The 17,612-nt window shown below is 39.6% G+C and overlaps 2 protein-coding genes and 1 long non-coding RNA gene across 6 annotated transcripts in view; 1 reads left to right on the top strand and 2 right to left on the bottom strand.

The window, feature by feature from the left end:
- The window catches only part of LOC135490044 (ectonucleoside triphosphate diphosphohydrolase 1-like), a 15,441-nt gene extending 11,726 nt beyond the window's left edge, over nt 1–3,715 (bottom strand). Inside the window, exons 1-2 of one of the 4 annotated variants that reach the window (XM_064775711.1) lie at nt 3,697–3,715; nt 460–753 (exon numbers count right to left, since the gene is read on the bottom strand). In XM_064775711.1, coding sequence (XP_064631781.1) covers nt 460–733 — 274 coding nt within the window. In that variant the 5' untranslated portion in view covers nt 734–753; nt 3,697–3,715. Of the gene's footprint in view, nt 1–35; nt 216–459; nt 754–1,283; nt 1,297–1,390; nt 1,461–3,696 lie in introns of those variants that run through there. The other 3 variants (XM_064775710.1, XM_064775712.1, XM_064775713.1) reach the window with 3 other exon arrangements.
- Nucleotides 1,632–17,612, top strand: LOC135489407 (uncharacterized). The gene is made up of 26 exons (XM_064774752.1): nt 1,632–1,719; nt 2,421–2,498; nt 2,902–2,983; nt 3,276–3,447; nt 4,122–4,295; nt 4,673–4,748; nt 4,929–5,048; nt 5,437–5,535; nt 5,891–5,969; nt 6,597–6,765; nt 7,151–7,307; nt 8,018–8,091; nt 8,575–8,650; nt 10,636–10,680; nt 11,246–11,323; nt 11,477–11,558; nt 11,962–12,133; nt 12,336–12,509; nt 13,058–13,133; nt 13,253–13,372; nt 13,763–13,861; nt 14,348–14,426; nt 14,872–15,040; nt 15,267–15,423; nt 16,005–16,078; nt 16,543–17,612. The coding sequence occupies exons 1-26, from the start codon at nt 1,684–1,686 to the stop codon at nt 16,631–16,633; spliced, it is 2,808 nt and encodes a 935-aa protein (XP_064630822.1). The 5' UTR covers nt 1,632–1,683; the 3' UTR covers nt 16,634–17,612.
- LOC135490045 (uncharacterized) lies at nt 9,760–10,569 on the bottom strand. Its single transcript, XR_010447262.1, has 2 exons — nt 10,403–10,569; nt 9,760–10,131 (listed from the first exon to the last, which is right to left on the bottom strand). It is a non-coding gene; the product is annotated as an uncharacterized LOC135490045 (long non-coding RNA).

Below are 17,612 nucleotides of genomic sequence, written 5' to 3'. Positions count from 1 at the left end.
CTTCATGTACATGTTCCATAACAACTGGCAAATACTTTTAATTTTTTGGTCCACCATCCTTCCTTAGCTCAGATACTTGTATGCCCTGATAAGTCAACTTCCATGAACAAATAATTTGGAAGAGTGATAGCCCTGATGCTGATGCATCAAATATTCCTGTAAGAAACAGTGTATTCCTCAATAGGCCTGGTACAATATGGGCGATCCCTGCAGTGTCCCACACACACAGAAATCGAATTCAATACAACAATGACTTTATCAATTATGTCAGACATTGACACACTGAGATATAAACGATAAATTTCAAAATGAAATTTGATTGAAAAATTGTTTCGTTCTGACAATCATCATTGATTTTGTTAAAATGTGTCATGTCACCTTGACACTCACCTGATAATTTGTAAAAATATCATCTAAAAATTTGATTTGGATGAAGAGAGAGAAGAACATCTTCCTCACCTGTAGTTCCCAAGTAAAGTGTATCTCCATCATTAATGCCACATGTTTCTATTCTACGAGTATTGTGAAGCATGTCATTGTTAATGTTCCTCAAGACATAATCTTTCTTTTGGCGTACCCCCTTCTCAATACAGAAGGCCGATATCAGGCTGTCAATGGTGTCGCCAGGATCACAGGATATCTTGACCCGACCCTGTGCCTCATTCTCCAACAGACTCTGAACCGTCACCTCCATAACAAAAATTGGCACACCCTCTCTTGCTCTGCTTGTCATTGAACCATATTACTGATCATCTGAAGAAAAAACCGACAAATATGTTAGATGACCATAACCTAGATGTTTGTTGTCAGATTTAGAGGTTTTTGTATAGGCCTACATGCATGGAAAGATATTGTTCCACAGAATAACACACGATAGAAATATCAGATATCTTATGCCTTGTGTGCTCATTTTGCAGCCCGAACACAAGAAAAGAACGCCAAAGCCTGAAAGTGAAAAGGTTTACTGAAAACCGTCCACAAACATGACTTGACTAGGCCTGGACTAGGCCCGGCCTAGGCCCTAGTAACACTTTTACTTTACACAAACAGAAAAGCTGGGTCACTGGAGAGAAAGCAATGACGACCAAGAACATGTCACCCAAAATGCATGAACGCAGTCATCGCTGTGAGGGAGGCCTGTCACAGTTAGGCCTGGCCTAAATTAGAAATTTAGATTTTTTTAAAATAGATAGCCTACAAGACAATAATCAATATAAACACTAAACACTGAAAGTGAAACAGGAGTCCAGATTGAGATCAGATAAGATAAAGAGATACGACACATTTGCCTTTTGCCAGTCAGTGCATGGAGCAGAGTCACACAAATAGGGTTTTACGGAGCGAAAATAACAGGTTAATCATGATTTACTAAATGCACCCAACTGCTTACACTAAGAAAAAGAGAAATTATGACTTTTATGACAGTTTTAGAAAATTTCCAATGACACCTCCGCCATGTTTTATAAATACTATGATTCCAAAGTTTGACACCAGATGTCACTTTTGCTAATTGGTTGCAGTCTTGCTCAACAAGAAAAACCTCCCATACATTTTTCATTACCACAGCTAATTGGATTTGCGAAAGATTGTTATAAAAATAGCATTTCATCCACGTGGCATTATTTACATTATTTACTTCCTGAAACTCCTTCTTTCCGTAAAATTCCAATAAAACAGCAAAAGATGAGCATTCCACATCATAATTGGAGAGATTGTAAAGTACGTAGTAAATATTAGTATTGAGTGAAAAGTATGGAAGAGTTGAAATGGTTTGAGCTGTGTTCATTTTGATATTGAGAGTAAAAATATATGATGAAGTTGATGACCGACCTCGTCCAGTCTTAAAACTTAAGACGATAAAAGAAAAAAATACTTCAAAGAAGTTTGTCTCAGCCAATACATGTCGATGGTTCATTCGACAAGACCTAGTCCTTGTAGCAGTCCCTGCGTGACCTGTAAGAGATTACTATGAAGTACCGGTGGCACTGATGCCGTGTATCACAGGGACAAAAAGGAGTCCGACGACCAACAGAGTCGGAACTTCAATCTCGATAGGCCCTTTGCCAGATACGCGAGTACCTAGGGTCGGGCAAACAAATTAACAAACCATAGAGCGTATCTGGCAAAGGGCCTATATTATTGATCATATTCACTTTGTACCAGTATTATTATATCCTCTTGAAATTGAGTCATTGAGATATATGGATGATGTAAGAGGACATGGTGATTATATCTGAACATGGGTGATATGGCAATATTGGCAACACAGGGATACTATGAAAATAAAACTAATGTTAATTCTTTTAACAGGTACAAGGTCGGGACAGCCTCCTATTTCAGCCCTGAAGGAATAGGCGTGGTATTTCCTTTATTTCAGACGATGACATTTTAATTTAAACCAAATTGATATTTTATTTCAGGCATGGGTTGATGCTGGGCTCCCTCTGTCAACCACCAGCAATGAAGCAGCCAAGATGTATGATGCATGTCTCACACAGGTACGGCAAATTAAGAAATATCAATCCAAAGCCTCACAAAATATCTTGTTTGACCTACATAATTCAATAAAAGTTATGAGTATGTTAAGACATACATTGTTTTTGCAACGTACTCAATTGAAAATACAGTAGAACCTCTCTATAAAGGACACCCCCGGGACTGACAAGTGCTGTCCTTAATAGAGAGGTCTCCTGATTAGAGAGGTTAAAATTAATGGCAACAACCAATTTGGGACCAAAACTAGTGTCCTTAATAGAGAGGTGTCACACCAAGATCCCCCCCCCCCCCACACACACTTTGAACAGCCCCGGAATTATAGCTAGATCGGCCTTAGTGATTTTTTGTAAATACACTGAGTTGATCACTATAGAAAACATTACACTCACAATTCATTTGTTTCAGGTTACTGCTCTTTTCCATGATGATAGTGTTGGAGGTCTTGATAACTCCATAAAGAAGATGATAGAAGCCGATCCAACCTTTGGTAATATTAGCATATTGAGTGTCGCTCTCTAGCAATGTGCACACAAGCTATTAGGAGCATTGTTTTTCTCATTCAGCTCATCATGAGTGGTTGACAGAAACAAAAACAGCCTGACTTAATAATTCACTGCCGATTTTTTGCTCTAATGAGGAATGCCCTTTATTTCGTGTCTCAAACCGAGGCTAATGACCGGTTTTTGGGAAATGGAAGTGAATTGTCAAGTCGTTTCACAGAAATATTTATTCCAGAACAATGTTTTCTCATTAACTCATCGCATGACTTCCTTTTGCAGTCATGGGACATGTTATGCGCCTAGGCCTAGAACTGTCTGGTGGTGGACAAGCATATCATTGTGACCCTAAATTAAAAGAAGATGTTCAAGCATTACTGGAATTGGCAAAGAAAAATAACTTGACAGACAGAGAGATGCAGCATGCAGAGGCAGTAAAGGTTTGGGCTAAGGGGTAAGACCTGTCTGAACATGCAACTGACATTTATTTATGTCAGCTTCATGGTCAGAAAGAGAGCAGTTTTGTCAGGAGTTTGAAGTGATGGCTTTAGATCCAGAGCAGTGACCTGTAGTACAAATACTTTAATAAAGACAGATTTAAAATGTGTGGAAAAATGAAAATCTTTCCTCTGAAATATCAGCCTTACCCTTGGAAGGAAAGATGCAATTTCAGTATAAGTAAAAAAGTTGTAGTAAATCTTACCTTAATTGTCAGCCTCTATGGCTGTCAATAGTGTAATATCTTTATCCAATTTATGAGAAGACAGCAGAAATCCACAAAGATTGGGTAGCCTATTGTTGCCAGTCTGTTCTTTGATTACTCTCTCAGTGACTTTAGTTCCCTCCTGCTTCTCCTTTTGTACCCAATGCACCAGATGGATAAGACAGTCACAATGACTTGAGCATATTGGAATGCACTTCTGTGTCTCCATCTTGTGAGCAATGATGGAACTCTTCAAAGTGAGTGTCACATTGTGGATCACAGAATACCTCTATTTGCCGATGCCAAGAATGCAAAGACAAAAAACACACAAATATTTCCGGGTTTGCAATAGGCCTACATGACATTCAAAGGGCATGGCGAGGATTTCCTATCTTATTATCTAAGAGTTTGGCATTCTCCTTCAGCAATGAGACCCAGGCCAACAACATTTGGGAAGACATTCTCCTGGACCATCCCCATGATGTCTTGGCTATCATGTTCAGTCATGGCAACTACTTCTTCCATGGGGAGCATACAGCTATGAGAGATTCGGTTGGTAGAGTTTTACCATTATGGAACGAATCCATTCCTTTATATGGGTGAGTTGATAATGCCACAGTTTAAAAAGTTGAAGCTTTTGATTTAGTCTGATATGAGCTGTGGTTGAGGTTTTCATCAGAGTTCACATTTCAACCCCAGTCATTCCTGAAACTTTGCAGTAGACAGACGCACAGCTCAGACAGTGCTCCAACCTGAGCAGTTCTTATGAGTGCCCATTTATACACCTGGGTGGAGTAAGGCAGAGACAGAGAAACATGCCTAGAGTCTCACACCAATGGTAGGGTTTGAACCTGTAGACCTCCAACCAAGGGTCCAAACCACTAGGCCACACCCTCTCCTTGTCAAGTCTAAAACATGAATAGTTTATTGTGAGCATCCAATACATGTACCATGATATAAAATCTATGTTTTTCAGATATCTTCTCGGTATGCATTCATTAGGTCTGGAGGAAACGAACTATTTCACAGAAGCAGAAGCCTTGGCAAAGAAGGTTAGTAAATGCCCTATACTTAAAACTTAATCACGAGTTTCCATGATTTCATCCACAGCAGATGTAGTCCATACAATTGATCACGGACTGTAATGGGACAGTTGTCGGCTAGATAAGCACCAATTTATCCAAGGATCAATTGTGGAACCATTTTAATTATTCCCAATGTATTTCTTCCAGGGTCTTTACATCAATCCCTATGATGCATGGTCAACCCACACACTAGCTCATGTGATGGAAATGACAGGTAGAACTGACGAAGGCATTGAATTAATGAGATCAACTGAAGATAACTGGACTGTGAGTAACATCTGTAGTCGTTTCCTCATGCATAGAAATAAGAAGCATAATATGGCCAATCACTATTTCGCTTTAAATGGCTCATTCATCAAACGCCCTGTCTGATTCAGGCAAAGAACAGGTAATTATTTCAAGATACAGTAGAACCTCTCTATTAGGGACACCCTCGGGTCCGACAAGTGCTGTCCTTAATAGAGAGGTGTCCTGATTAGAGAGGTCAGGTTGAATGGAAACAACCAATTTTGGACCAAAACTAGTGTCCTAATGGAGAGGTTGTCCTTAATTGAGAGGTGTCCGCTAAGGGAGGTTCTACTGTACTTGGGACTTACGTCATTTTTTCGTGAATGGGACAACAGTTTCTATTGTCTCTTACTTTCTCTCTTTCCAGCGTGGTGAAATGTTTGCAAGTCACATCTATTGGCATTGGGGACTCTTTCATATAGAAAAGGCGGAATATGAACAGGCTCTGGGTCTATATGATGCACAAGTAAGTTATTACTATTCACTGAAGTCAGTGTTAAATTAAGACAAGTACTATAAAGAAAATATTCAAGTGGACTGGTTAAAAGATTACTATATCTCAGTTGGCTGAGTATTGTTTTGTTTTTTCTTTTAAATGTCTGGTAATTGTGATATTTCAGCTATATAAAAAAGAACAATTGCTATTTGATGAGCTTCATGTAATCAGTCTCCGCCTCATACCTTGACGTAATTTCTCCCATTTCAAGAGTGGTGGGGTCACTGTGAACAATCCAAGCAGACTTATGGACCTTAGCATCATTCTAGCGTACTATCAGATTTATGTCTCCATATCTATTCCATAACTATTCTTATTATTACAGATAGCAAGGCGTACAAAGTCTGGTGCATTGCTACCAATAAGTGATGCAAGCTCTGCACTTTACAGGCTAGAAATGGAAGGTGAGAAATCCTGCTACTTTTTTCAAATGCCACTGTATTGCGTTTGTTTTAAAGGACCAACATGGTTATTAAGGCCACTATTATGCAAGTATCAATTCGTGTCTTGTACCCCCCTCCTCAAGGGTACGACACCATCACCCTATAACGACATCTTAAGGCTCAAGCATCACCCTTTTTTCACCAATGCTACTTTTTCTTTCGTCAAGACATCACCATCAACAATATATCAGTTATCGCCACCATATAAAGTAACCGGACTAATTTTACTGGGTAAGGCTGTATGTTCGACAAGACATCGACACATTAGCATCCTTATTCTTTCCAGCTTCGCCAAATTTTCACTAAAGGAAAAGTAAATACTACTCAAGCATCGGCAAAGATTAGTGGTGATAGCTTAACTACCCTTGAGGAGGGGGGTACAAGAAACGAATTGATACTTGCATTAGCAACCTGGCGGCTGCCTAGTCACCTTCCATACTAGGGTATTAGTTTCATCACCAAATTTCACAAAAAATGGAAAGTTAAAAACCTGACAGAATTATCAGACTGGTTCAACTTACATTCCAAGTTCTTTTCTTTGACTCTTAATATTTCTTTACAATTTTATGTCTCTTCCTTTCTTTTCAGGGGTGAAGGTTGGACAAGAACGATGGGATGACCTATTTGAAGTCTGTCGACCTCATTTAGAAGATCATGCCAGACTATTTTATGATCTCCATATTCTGATGTCGTGTCTTGGAGCAAAGGAGAAAGATGTTGGGAAAAAATTGGTGAACACTTTGAAGGATTATATTGAGTAGGTTCAACAATTTGAAATTTTGTTCTTCATCAATAAAAGCAAGTATAGATTAATCCATACCTGATAATAGCACAGTCCCCATTTAAATGAAGATTTGAGTTATTGAGATGTCATGCATTCACCATTTGCTGTCATGAAATTAAGAAAATATGTATTTGATTCTGTTGCTCACAGGAGTAAAATTATAGAAACGAAATAATAATCAATGGTGGAATCATTTTTTGCATATCGACACCTTGTAGATTTAGGGGAAAACAATTATAGTAATGCTTATCCCTGTCTAATATGTCTATCAAAGTGAACGCACCAGATAGTGTTTGGAAGATCTGATTGTTTTGTTGAATGTGTCCAAATCTCTGAAATAAGATGATTATTTTTATAGGACAACAGTGTCTCACAACCAAAAAACTTCCAAACTATTTGGTGTACCCATGATGGAGGCATTTGTTGCTTACGAAGAGGAAGATTACGCAAAAGCTGCCGATTTAGCAAACGCTGCCAGATATCAGCTGCAGCAGATGGGAGGAAGTAAGGCCCAGGTAAAATTTTTTTGTGACGGTCGTATTGCAAGCACGTGTGGTGGGTTGAACTGCTGAAACTGCCTAAACCTAGAAGTGAGGTCCGAATAGCGAGTCTCAGTTATTGACCGCCACAGCGAGTCTCAGTTATTGACCGCCACAGATTGGAATTGATATCCTCTGCAGTTTGTGATTTACTTTCTGACAAGTCCAACCAAGTACAGGTACTCTGTTTGAAGATTCAACCACCAAGTACAGGTACTCTGTTTGAAGACTCAACCAAGTACAGGTACTCTGTTTGAAGATTCAACCAAGTACAGGTACTCTGTTTGAAGACTCAACCAAGTACAGGTACTCTGTTTGAAGACTTAACCAAGTACAGGTACTCTGTTTGAAGACTCAACCAAGTACAGGTACTCTGTTTGAAGATTCAACCAAGTACAGGTACTCTGTTTGAAGACTCAACCAAGTACAGGTACTCTGTTTGAAGACTTAACCAAGTACAGGTACTCTGTTTGAAGATTCAACCAAGTACAGGTACTCTGTTTGAAGACTCAACCAAGTACAGGTACTCTGTTTGAAGATTCAACCAAGTACAGGTACTCTGTTTGAAGACTCTGAACCAAGTACAGGTACTCTGTTTGAAGATTCAATGTGTAGGGGTAATCTTCATTACCATGCAGCTAATAAAATGCAGGATGCTGATTCAAAACTTTTTGATAATTTTCCAGCGTGATGTGTTCCATCAGTTTCTTGTCCATGCAGCGATGAAGTCACCAGAAAAGAAACACCACCATCTAAGCAGGTGAGATTATATGATAAGATGTTTGAAATACCCGGTAGTTATACGAATCATGCAAACTCCTTATCACAGCAGCAAGCAACGTTCTGCTTAAGGCATTTTGGGGGGACTATTGAGCCAGAGTAGAAAAGGAGTCGAGGCAGCTTGGTCTGACCTGGGGAAACATCCGCAGGCTGCCAACCGGACAGGGTGGGGACTGAAGATTGAAGCCTTCTGTGCCCTGTAGGCACAAAGAGGACTAAGTAAGTAAGTAGATAAAATTGAGCCCGAGTGTAGTAATTAGAAACCCATTTAACATGGCAAGTTCTACGAAAATCTGCATTTGGTCTATCGCTGTGGCTTGAAACTGATCAAACCTGGGTTGCCTTGATGCCAAGCGGTCATCTTACCACTGACTGTCCTACTGAAGAAAGTGGCCTCAGATGATCATTTAAGTCTGATTGGCAAAGCTTCGTAAGAATTTCATCTGTTCTTCCTTCATTGCAGAAGCCTGATTTTGGAGGAGCAGGCCCTAAGACCAGATTCACAGATATATGGTCGCCTGATGGGAAAATATCTTGCTGCTCATGGCCAATAAACCTGGCTCAGTCCTTGGCATTCCCCCATGAGGGACCAGTGACAGTAGGACCCATGCTTCATTTGGCAATTTAGTGCCATAGATCCAGTCTTACTTTCACAGTATCTGCCTTGACATAAAGTGTTGTCGTGAGTGGTCATGCAACTATAATGCACTTGACCCTCGGTACATATTTATGCGCTTCAATGTTTTTATGCAACTATAATGCATTTGACCCTCTGTACATTTTTATGCGCTCCAATCTTTTCATGCATCTATCTATAATGGATTTGACCCTTTGTACATTTTTATGCGCTCCAATGTTAAAATACTCTGTGGATGCTATTTAACCCGTTCAGGGCATCTGTACAAAAGGCCTGTACCATGTGTAATCAGCCTATGTGAAAGAGACGCACCAAAAAGTGTCTACACAGGCTATTTATTACACTCTACTTAACTGTACTAGTGAAGTTACTATTTTAAATGCAAAAACTGAGCAGCAAACAGCATGGGGTTGTCGCCACTACTGTATTGGATACTCCTTATCTTCACCTTGCTTGTGTTCACCCTTTGCTGCTTGCAGCTGAGCCGAGCAGCTGGGTAGTCTATGAGACAATCTAATGGTTATTCATGTACCCTTACAGTACAGCCAATAAAATTATTTCCTTTATTTTTTGTTGATGATGTTGTTATACTCGCCAACGGAGTCTTCTGCTGAGGCAGGTTCCACTATTCTTGATGGGTAGGGAGAAGGAAAAGCCCGACATTGAAGGACACTGAAAGGTAGCAAGCCAGCACTTCCAATTTCCAAAACCCAGTTCCTAGTTAAAGCATTGCACTTTACATCACAGTCAATGATCGAGCATTCTCCAGTGAGCTAAATGTCACCTCCGACATTAACCACAGCGAGATGGTCAGTGAATTGAGAGATTAGTGTGAAGACCTCCATGAAACCAAGGAGATCAAAAGGACTTTCATATAGACCACATTTTCTCAAGAACGATGGAGTGCTTTACAACATAACTCGTCAAATATACCCCAAGCTTACACCTCACAGTGGCCATTCTTCTGCTCCCCGCTGCAGTTGAACAAATAAACTAAGGAAATAGGTTGAGTTAAGCCTTACAATATTTTATTGAAACTCATTATATCATAACATGCTGCAACTAACAGTATCCAATAAGGTACGTCCTTCCAACCCGCCAAGAGCCATTACTTTTCCATTTAAGACCACAACTGAAAAATAAGAGCGTGTCACTCATGGGGCCTGGCAATGGCTGAATAGATGTCCTCTTATCAAAACAAGCATCATATCTATAGCTACAAAGAGCACTTATGATATACAATGTACTATCTTCAACACACAATTCATATGTTTTAGGATCCACATCATGCAATGGGAAAGAAGGTATTACTCTCGGAGTCGGAGATGTCTCGGTTGAGCTGAATATCACCAGTTGTGGCTCCTCGTCAGGAATGTCAAGAAACTGCAACAAAATACGTTGGCAATGTACTATGTAGCAAAACAAAATATTAAAGACAATTCTAAGCACAGATTTTCATTAGCGAATATGATGATCAACTACTTTTTTGGGCCACCCTGTCAGGCGGCTGGGGACCTCTGTGTTGTCTGATGATGAAGGTTTTCGTTCATGTCAACGTAAATTACGACGCAAAGGGTAGTGTTGGGACAACATGGTAAGTTGTTTCCAAGAGAGAATATTAAGTCAAATACGACCGGCATACAATAAAAGCTACCCTAAAAGTGTAGAAGAAATATTTTGAAGTTTTTTATCACCACTTTTTAGAAAATCATTACTACGTCCGCCATGTTTTTAATAGTCTCGCGCACAAGCAGAATATCTGTAGAACATTTTCTACTGCGCGTAACAAATAAATTGCGCGAGACTGTGTCTAAATATAGTATGACTACCACATGACAATGTTTACACTCCAGGAAATGAAAACATGAAATAGGTTGGTCCAAATAGAGTAAGAAGATGACCATTCCCCACCACAACTGGAGGGATTGTAAAGTATGCAGTGTTAAGCTTACAGCATGGACCATTTGAAACCGGTCGACAAGTCTGCATTGTCCCGATGATTGTAAAAATCTAGGCCTATTGAGTCACAAATTTGTGTGTGTATCACTATCTTAATCATCGTGTAGAAATACTAGCTCTCACGAGCCTGTAGTCAATCCATGATATGATCATGATGATGAGGTGCAGTGGTGATTTACTGATTTGTAGCGAGAGAGTGTATGGTTAAGGTTATACGTCTTTGGCCTACGTCGTGTCTCAAGAAGTCAAATGTGCACGCCAATTTGTGTAGGCCCTATCGGTAGGCATGGCACGCAGCACTGAACTAGGTCGAACTGATTGATGCTTATGGCGATGATGAATCATCCAGAGGGGATTGTTTCAGTATTGAAACATCATGTTTCAAGTGCATAGCTGTCAACTAGGAGTTGCGTCTAAATGTCTCAAGACAGGTGTGAGAAAGGCACTCAATTACGAATCGAAATCTGCTGGACGAGGACATTGGGACAGAAAGTTTGTTTCGTATGCCCAAATAAGTCAAGGAACATTTCTATTGCAGGCATGGGTTGATGCTGGGCTCCCTCTGTCAACCACCAGCAATGAAGCAGCCAAGATGTTTGATGCATGTCTCACACAGGTAAGTATGTTGTCAAATAGTATTTCTGTTGCCAAAAATATTTCCAGCTAGTGGCTGTCATAGTCGATGATTGTTACCAAAGAAATACTCAGTTCATGTGCTGATTATCAATGTCCAACAGTTGTATCATGTCTATATGTGTTATTGTTTCAGTATACTGGTGTTTTCCATGATGAATGCGAGGGAGGCATTGCTGAGTCGGCAAAAAGAATGTTGCAAGCAGATCCAACCTTTGGTATGGTAGACATTTTACTTCGGAGTGTATGTACATGACTGCAAAAATATGATAGTCGACCTTGCTAAAATGATTTAAATGCCCTGTAGGTGTCATTAGATAATACATGTAAATATAATATGTGATGTAACCTTGGTTGTTCAAAATAAGTTGAGTCACTAACTTTGCATTATCTTGGTCAGTCAAACCCATTAGACTTATGGCGAAGTCACGGTAACGCTAATGCTAAGTTGATGACGACGGTAGTGAACAACCAGGTTGAGCAACTTAAAAGAATCATAACTTGCCCTCCACCGTCTGATGGCATCGTCAGACTAATATTCAGATTGGACAAATGGTAGTTATATTTTTCGTTGCAGTGATGGGGCATGTTGACAAATGGTAGTTATATTTTTCGTTGCAGTGATGGGGCATGTTATGTGCCTTGGACTTGATCTTATCGGTGGTGGCCGGTCCCACAACACAGATCCCAAACTCCACAAAGAAGTTGACACAGTCATGGATTTGGTGAAGAAAAGTAACTTGTCGGATAGAGAGCTGCAGCATGCTGAGGCTGTGAAATTTTGGTCTCAGGGGTAAGCTATGAATAGTATAGTCCATATAACTAATTGTTCCAAAGACATATCAACAGGTCCCAGAGTCCCAGAACCCAAACGAAATTTAAACTTGTTTTTTAGCTTTTATGGTGGGTGTGTCTAATAAGGTTAAATGATATCACCCGGGTTTTTGATTTGCTTACGACTTTACAGGTATTGAGCACTTCCCATTTTCTTCCAGCTATGTGAGCAAGGCTACTGATATGTGGCAAGACATTCTTCTTGACCATCCCCATGATGCCTTAGCCATTAAGTTCAGTCATGACAACTATTTTTTCCTTGGGCAGCATACTGCTATGAGGGATTCGGTTGGTAGAGTTTTACCACTATGGGATAAGAATATTCCTTTGTATGGGTGAGTACTAGCACCTCTGCTTTTAGGGCTAAACTTAGGTACTGTACTATTAAATCTAGAATGGAACTGGTATTTAGATACAGGCCTACTATAGTCAGACACGCAGAGTACATTATGATCATTATGAATATTCAATGATCTTTATGCACCTTGATACCTTGAGCGATGTCTTAGATAATGTTTAAAAGTAGGACTAGATAGAGTTGAAAATGCATCTTTTGTAAAGGGGATTTCGCAGACCAACGATTCAACCTACTTTTTACATTTTCTCGGGTGGTGAATTATGAACCATCTTATTTCCTATTTATAAGTCTGGCACAGATTAGTTAGTTAGCTAGATTAGGCCTGCTGAACATGTGGACAATAGGGTCCGTAGTAGGGTTCCATTCAGTACTTGCGTATGACTTGATGACGTTTTATACCTACTGACTCTGAGGTGCGGGAAGGGCATTGTATTTGTTGTAAGAAATACGCTTTAAACTCGAGAACCTCTCATGAAATGCCAGTAATGTGTATCTCAGGCCTGACTTTTTCTATGCTTCTTTCAGGTACCTCCTTGGCCTGCATTCATTTGGTCTAGAGGAAACAAACTGCTTCACAAAAGCTGAAGCTGTTGCAAAGGAGGTGGGTTGATAGATAGTCTTGAAAAAGGAACCGAAAAGTTGATGTTGGAGCAATGTTTTGTAACGATTATATTGAGTTACAAGTAAGGCATTTATCACCAAATTTTGTATTTTTTTCAGGGTCTCTTCATCAATCCCTATGATGCATGGTCAACCCACACACTGGCTCATGTGATGGAAATGACAGATAGAACTGACGAAGGCATTGAATTCATGAGATCAACTGAAGATAACTGGTCTGTAAGTGAAACCAATTTGATTAGGGAACTGTGTGAGTTACTCCTGTCATGAGTAGCTTGCTGTTAGCCCCTCACAGTGGACAGTTCTCGAACTGTGCAGAGAAAACTTTGTATTGTACTCCTTATGTTAGCTAGTACATTGAACAATCATAGGTAAGGAGTAAACATCGGATTGTATTGAGTCTAAAGATGAGGAAGGCTCATTTTGGATTTCACTGACCTTCCATTAGCTTCAAACACAAAATGTAACCGTATGCCTTTGGTCTTTAAACATGTCAAAAAAGAAGATTTATTTATATCTTATCAATTGTGGTTATTGGTTCCTTCAAGGTTGAGAAAATGATGCCTTTCAGTTACATTTGTGAAAGTCATTTAAAACTTTTATTTCCAGCGTGGAGATTTGTTTGCCAGCCATAATTATTGGCATTGGGGGATCTTCCATATTGAAAAGGCAGAATACGAACAAGCCCTCGGTATATTTGATTCACAGGTAAATTTGAAACAGTGAAGGCGTCAAATTCATGGTGTTATTGTATAGTACAAGATATGTGATGATGATGACAAAGTTACCCCAGTTTCCATTCTACTTAGTTATCAGCTACCTGGACAAAATGCATGTACACCATAACCAACAAGGGATGAAATACATAGTACAGTAGAACCTCCTGTTGTGGGCGCCTCTCTATTAAGGACACCCTCTCTAATGAGGACACCCTCTCTATTGAGGACACCCTCTCTATAAAGGACACCCTCTCTATCAAGGACACTAGTTTTGGTCCCAAATTGGTTGTTTCCATTCAATTTGGCCTCTCTAATCAGGACACCTCTCTATTAAGGACAGCACTTGTCAGTCCCAAGGGTGTCCTTAATAGAGAGGTTTTACTGTTCTTCTACCTCTATTGGTAGGACAACACTTGTTCCATACACTCGTGATCATCCTGAGCAAGAGTCATGTATTTTTATTGCATTTTTCCAGATAGTCCAACGTATGAAGACTGGCTCTATGCTATCCATATTAGATGCAAACTCACTACTGTACAGACTGGAAATGGAAGGTAAGGTATGGCTAATATCAGGTGAAAAGCTTATCTCTTTGTGGTATGCTCTGCACTTCCTTATTTTTTTTGCCGTAATATTTTGAGCATGAGATCATTTTTTAAAACTTTAAACATCATTGCATGTAGAAAATCTGACGTTGTCAAATTTGATGTGAAGTCAGACCCGCTTAATTCCTCATTTGGTATAGTTGTGTCTTCTGGGATCGCTGGTTTTCTCCAGGATTATATTTTTATAGAGGTACCACAACAGGGGTAAAAATTTTAATTTCTGTAAACTGTGTGTTAAATCAGTAATGACACTATGCAATCACTGACAGGGTTGCATGTATCTCTCTAAAGAAATATATTTACGAGTGTACATGTAAAAGTATAAAGAGGTCATGATGACTATTGATTCTATGTTTTTCATTCGTCACCAAATTTTGCATCTCTATGTTTCCAGGATATGGTGTTGGCGGTGAACGCTGGGAAGATGTATTTGAAATTTGCCGTCCGCACTTCGAAGACCATGCTCTCATATTCAACGACCTACACTTAATTTTATCATGTCTTGGAGCAAAGAAAAAAGATGTGGGGGACAAATTTGTCAAGTCTTTAAAGGAATATACAGGGTACGTATTTTCTAGCATATAAATAGTTTGCACTGAAAAGAATACTGTAGGGAGTAGGAGACCATCCCATATTTGGAATACACTCTTTGATATTTCTGCATTATAGTTCAAGTATCAAGTATAACAAGTAAAGTATTTTGTAGCTTCTCCGTGATAGCCCGCTTGGATACTGATACTAAGATGGTAACTCTGCCCTTGTGCATATCTTTCCAATAACACTTTGCAGGAACATGACACAAGACAATCAAAAAGTGTCAAAAGAGTTTGGAGTAACCATGATGGAAGCCTTTAGCGCTTATGATGATCAAGATTATGCAAGGGCTGTTGAGTTGGCGAACTCGGTCAGATACAAGTTACATCAAATGGGAGGGAGTAATGCTCAGGTAAGTGGAGTGTGTGCGCGCTGTGAATGTGGAGCTTGAGACCAGACACCAGCTCATGTGTTTCAGACCTGCTCCCTTAGGGACCATAGAGAGGAATACTGGCCAAAGGACATCACCCTGACCACAAAGCTCTGGGGCTCTGTGATGGAACTCTCTATGACAGTCAACTTTGTTACTGAAAGTGGACTGACTGTCTAGCCTCCCCCTTGAAAATTCAGAAAGCAGAAGAGGAAGAGGAGCCAGCAAGACCTCCAGAGTCTGTTAACTCTGTCCCATGCTTAAATTGTTACAAGAGATGGTATACGCACTAATGCTCAAGAGGAAAATTATGCGAGATCTTGGGCGTAATCAAACTCATGGCGATAACATTGACAGCATGTGAAAGGCTGTATAGTGGAACTGAAGTATGTGGACTGTGCAAAGACCTTGGGGGTGAGCTAAACTCATCAAATGTCAGTCTGATCAGTTGGTCAAACAAGCAAAGTCATTCTTTTCTGACAATGTGTAGTGTTTCAGCATATTTCAGTCAAATTTACTGGAATCTGAACATGAATCGAATTCTTTCCCATTTCTTCTTTCAGCGAGATATATTCCACCAGTTCCTAGTTCATGCTGCAATGAAGTCTCCCAAAGAGAAACACCATCATCTGTGCAGGTATGGTTCAGCTAGGGATTACTTTCTCAAGGGGGTTCTGTCAGCAACTTCGAGGCTAGTGCACCAGGCTCACATTCTGGAGGTCAAGGTTTCCACTTTTTGAAGGACCACGCTTTTAATCTCTCTGTCCTTGAACAAGATACTTCACCTTTCCTGATTCTCTTGACTCAGGAGTATGAATAGGTTAAAGTTGTCCTGTGATGGACTCGTATCCCATCACCAATGAGCTGTTCAGAATCTCCCACCTGAAGACCCATTTGGCTCAGACTGTAGCCAGGCAGACATCAACTTACCACCTTGGACAAGGCGTCGTTGGCGTTATTTGCTGACCAGTGCTGGTGTGAAGTTGAAGAATTCATCAAGTGTTTCAAATGAAGCATCCTTTCTTGAGAAATTACAACTGAAGTGCCTGGTTCCAAACTACATGTAGTTGTATTGTATTAGTTGTGTCTTCTACTTTGCAGGAACTTGATACTTGAGAGGCAAGCATTGCGACCGGATTCCCTACTGAACGACCGCCTAATGGGAAAATATCTTGCTGAACACGGCCAGTGAAAGTTCAGTTAACAATACGGACTACGGGCCTATGAACAATGAACTATATGCAATTGATATTGTACTTCATACCTGCACTAGAAATCAATCTAAGGCCAAGTGATGTACCAGGCAACAAAAGATTGGGAAAATTTGGACCCAGTGTGAGGACTTAAAATCATTTTGTAGTGGCGACAAAAAAGTATTTACAAATATAGCAAATGTAGCAGGTTATTTACATTATATTTAGATGAGATACCTTCCACTCATGAAACACTTAATTAATTTTGTTTGCTTTTTACAAGTGGCACCGTGTGCGCAATTATTGTGTTTACATTATATTTAGATGAGATACCTTCCACTCATGAAATACTTAATTAATTTTGTTTACTTTTTACAAGTGGCACCGTCTGCACATTACTGTCAAAAATAAACGTCTGTAAGTTTTGTCACAATGTTGCAAAAGTTCTTGTGATGCTGTCTTTACTGGGTTTCACAGCAAGACGTTCGGCAGCAAAAGGGTTAAATCAGTAGCATCAGGTATCTGTAGGCCTACTTAGATGTGTATAATTATTATACCTTTCCATGCAATTTTTGACTTTTAGATATTAATGTTTTTGCTTATACCATGCACTCGGTGGTTAATATGTACACAAGTTCCTATCTACAGAGGTAGAATTTAATTTTTTCACATTATTTAATGAATAAATTGCGCTATATTGATGCAATATGTGCCTCTTGAACGCAAATAGAAATTGACAGAACAGGCTGATGTAGCTCTAATAAATGATTTGTCATAATATCTAAATTGTAACTATGTACTTTTTTTCTATTTCGAAAAAATCTGTACAGAAAGTGATTACTTTTCATTCAAATTTGTTGTAAAGTCTTATATGTTGAGTAAAAGCAACCATCACCATATTGTTGTGTCTCACCCAAACAAAAAATAATTTTGTCTTATTCCATCATTCTGGTTGTGACTCTGTCCTCAGAAGACCAA

This window comes from Lineus longissimus, chromosome 6, assembly GCF_910592395.1.
Source record: "Lineus longissimus chromosome 6, tnLinLong1.2, whole genome shotgun sequence".
Taxonomy (NCBI): domain Eukaryota; kingdom Metazoa; phylum Nemertea; class Pilidiophora; order Heteronemertea; family Lineidae; genus Lineus; species Lineus longissimus.
The sequence above is the reverse complement of the archived record's forward strand: the minus strand, read 5'-3'. Positions and strand labels throughout refer to the sequence as shown.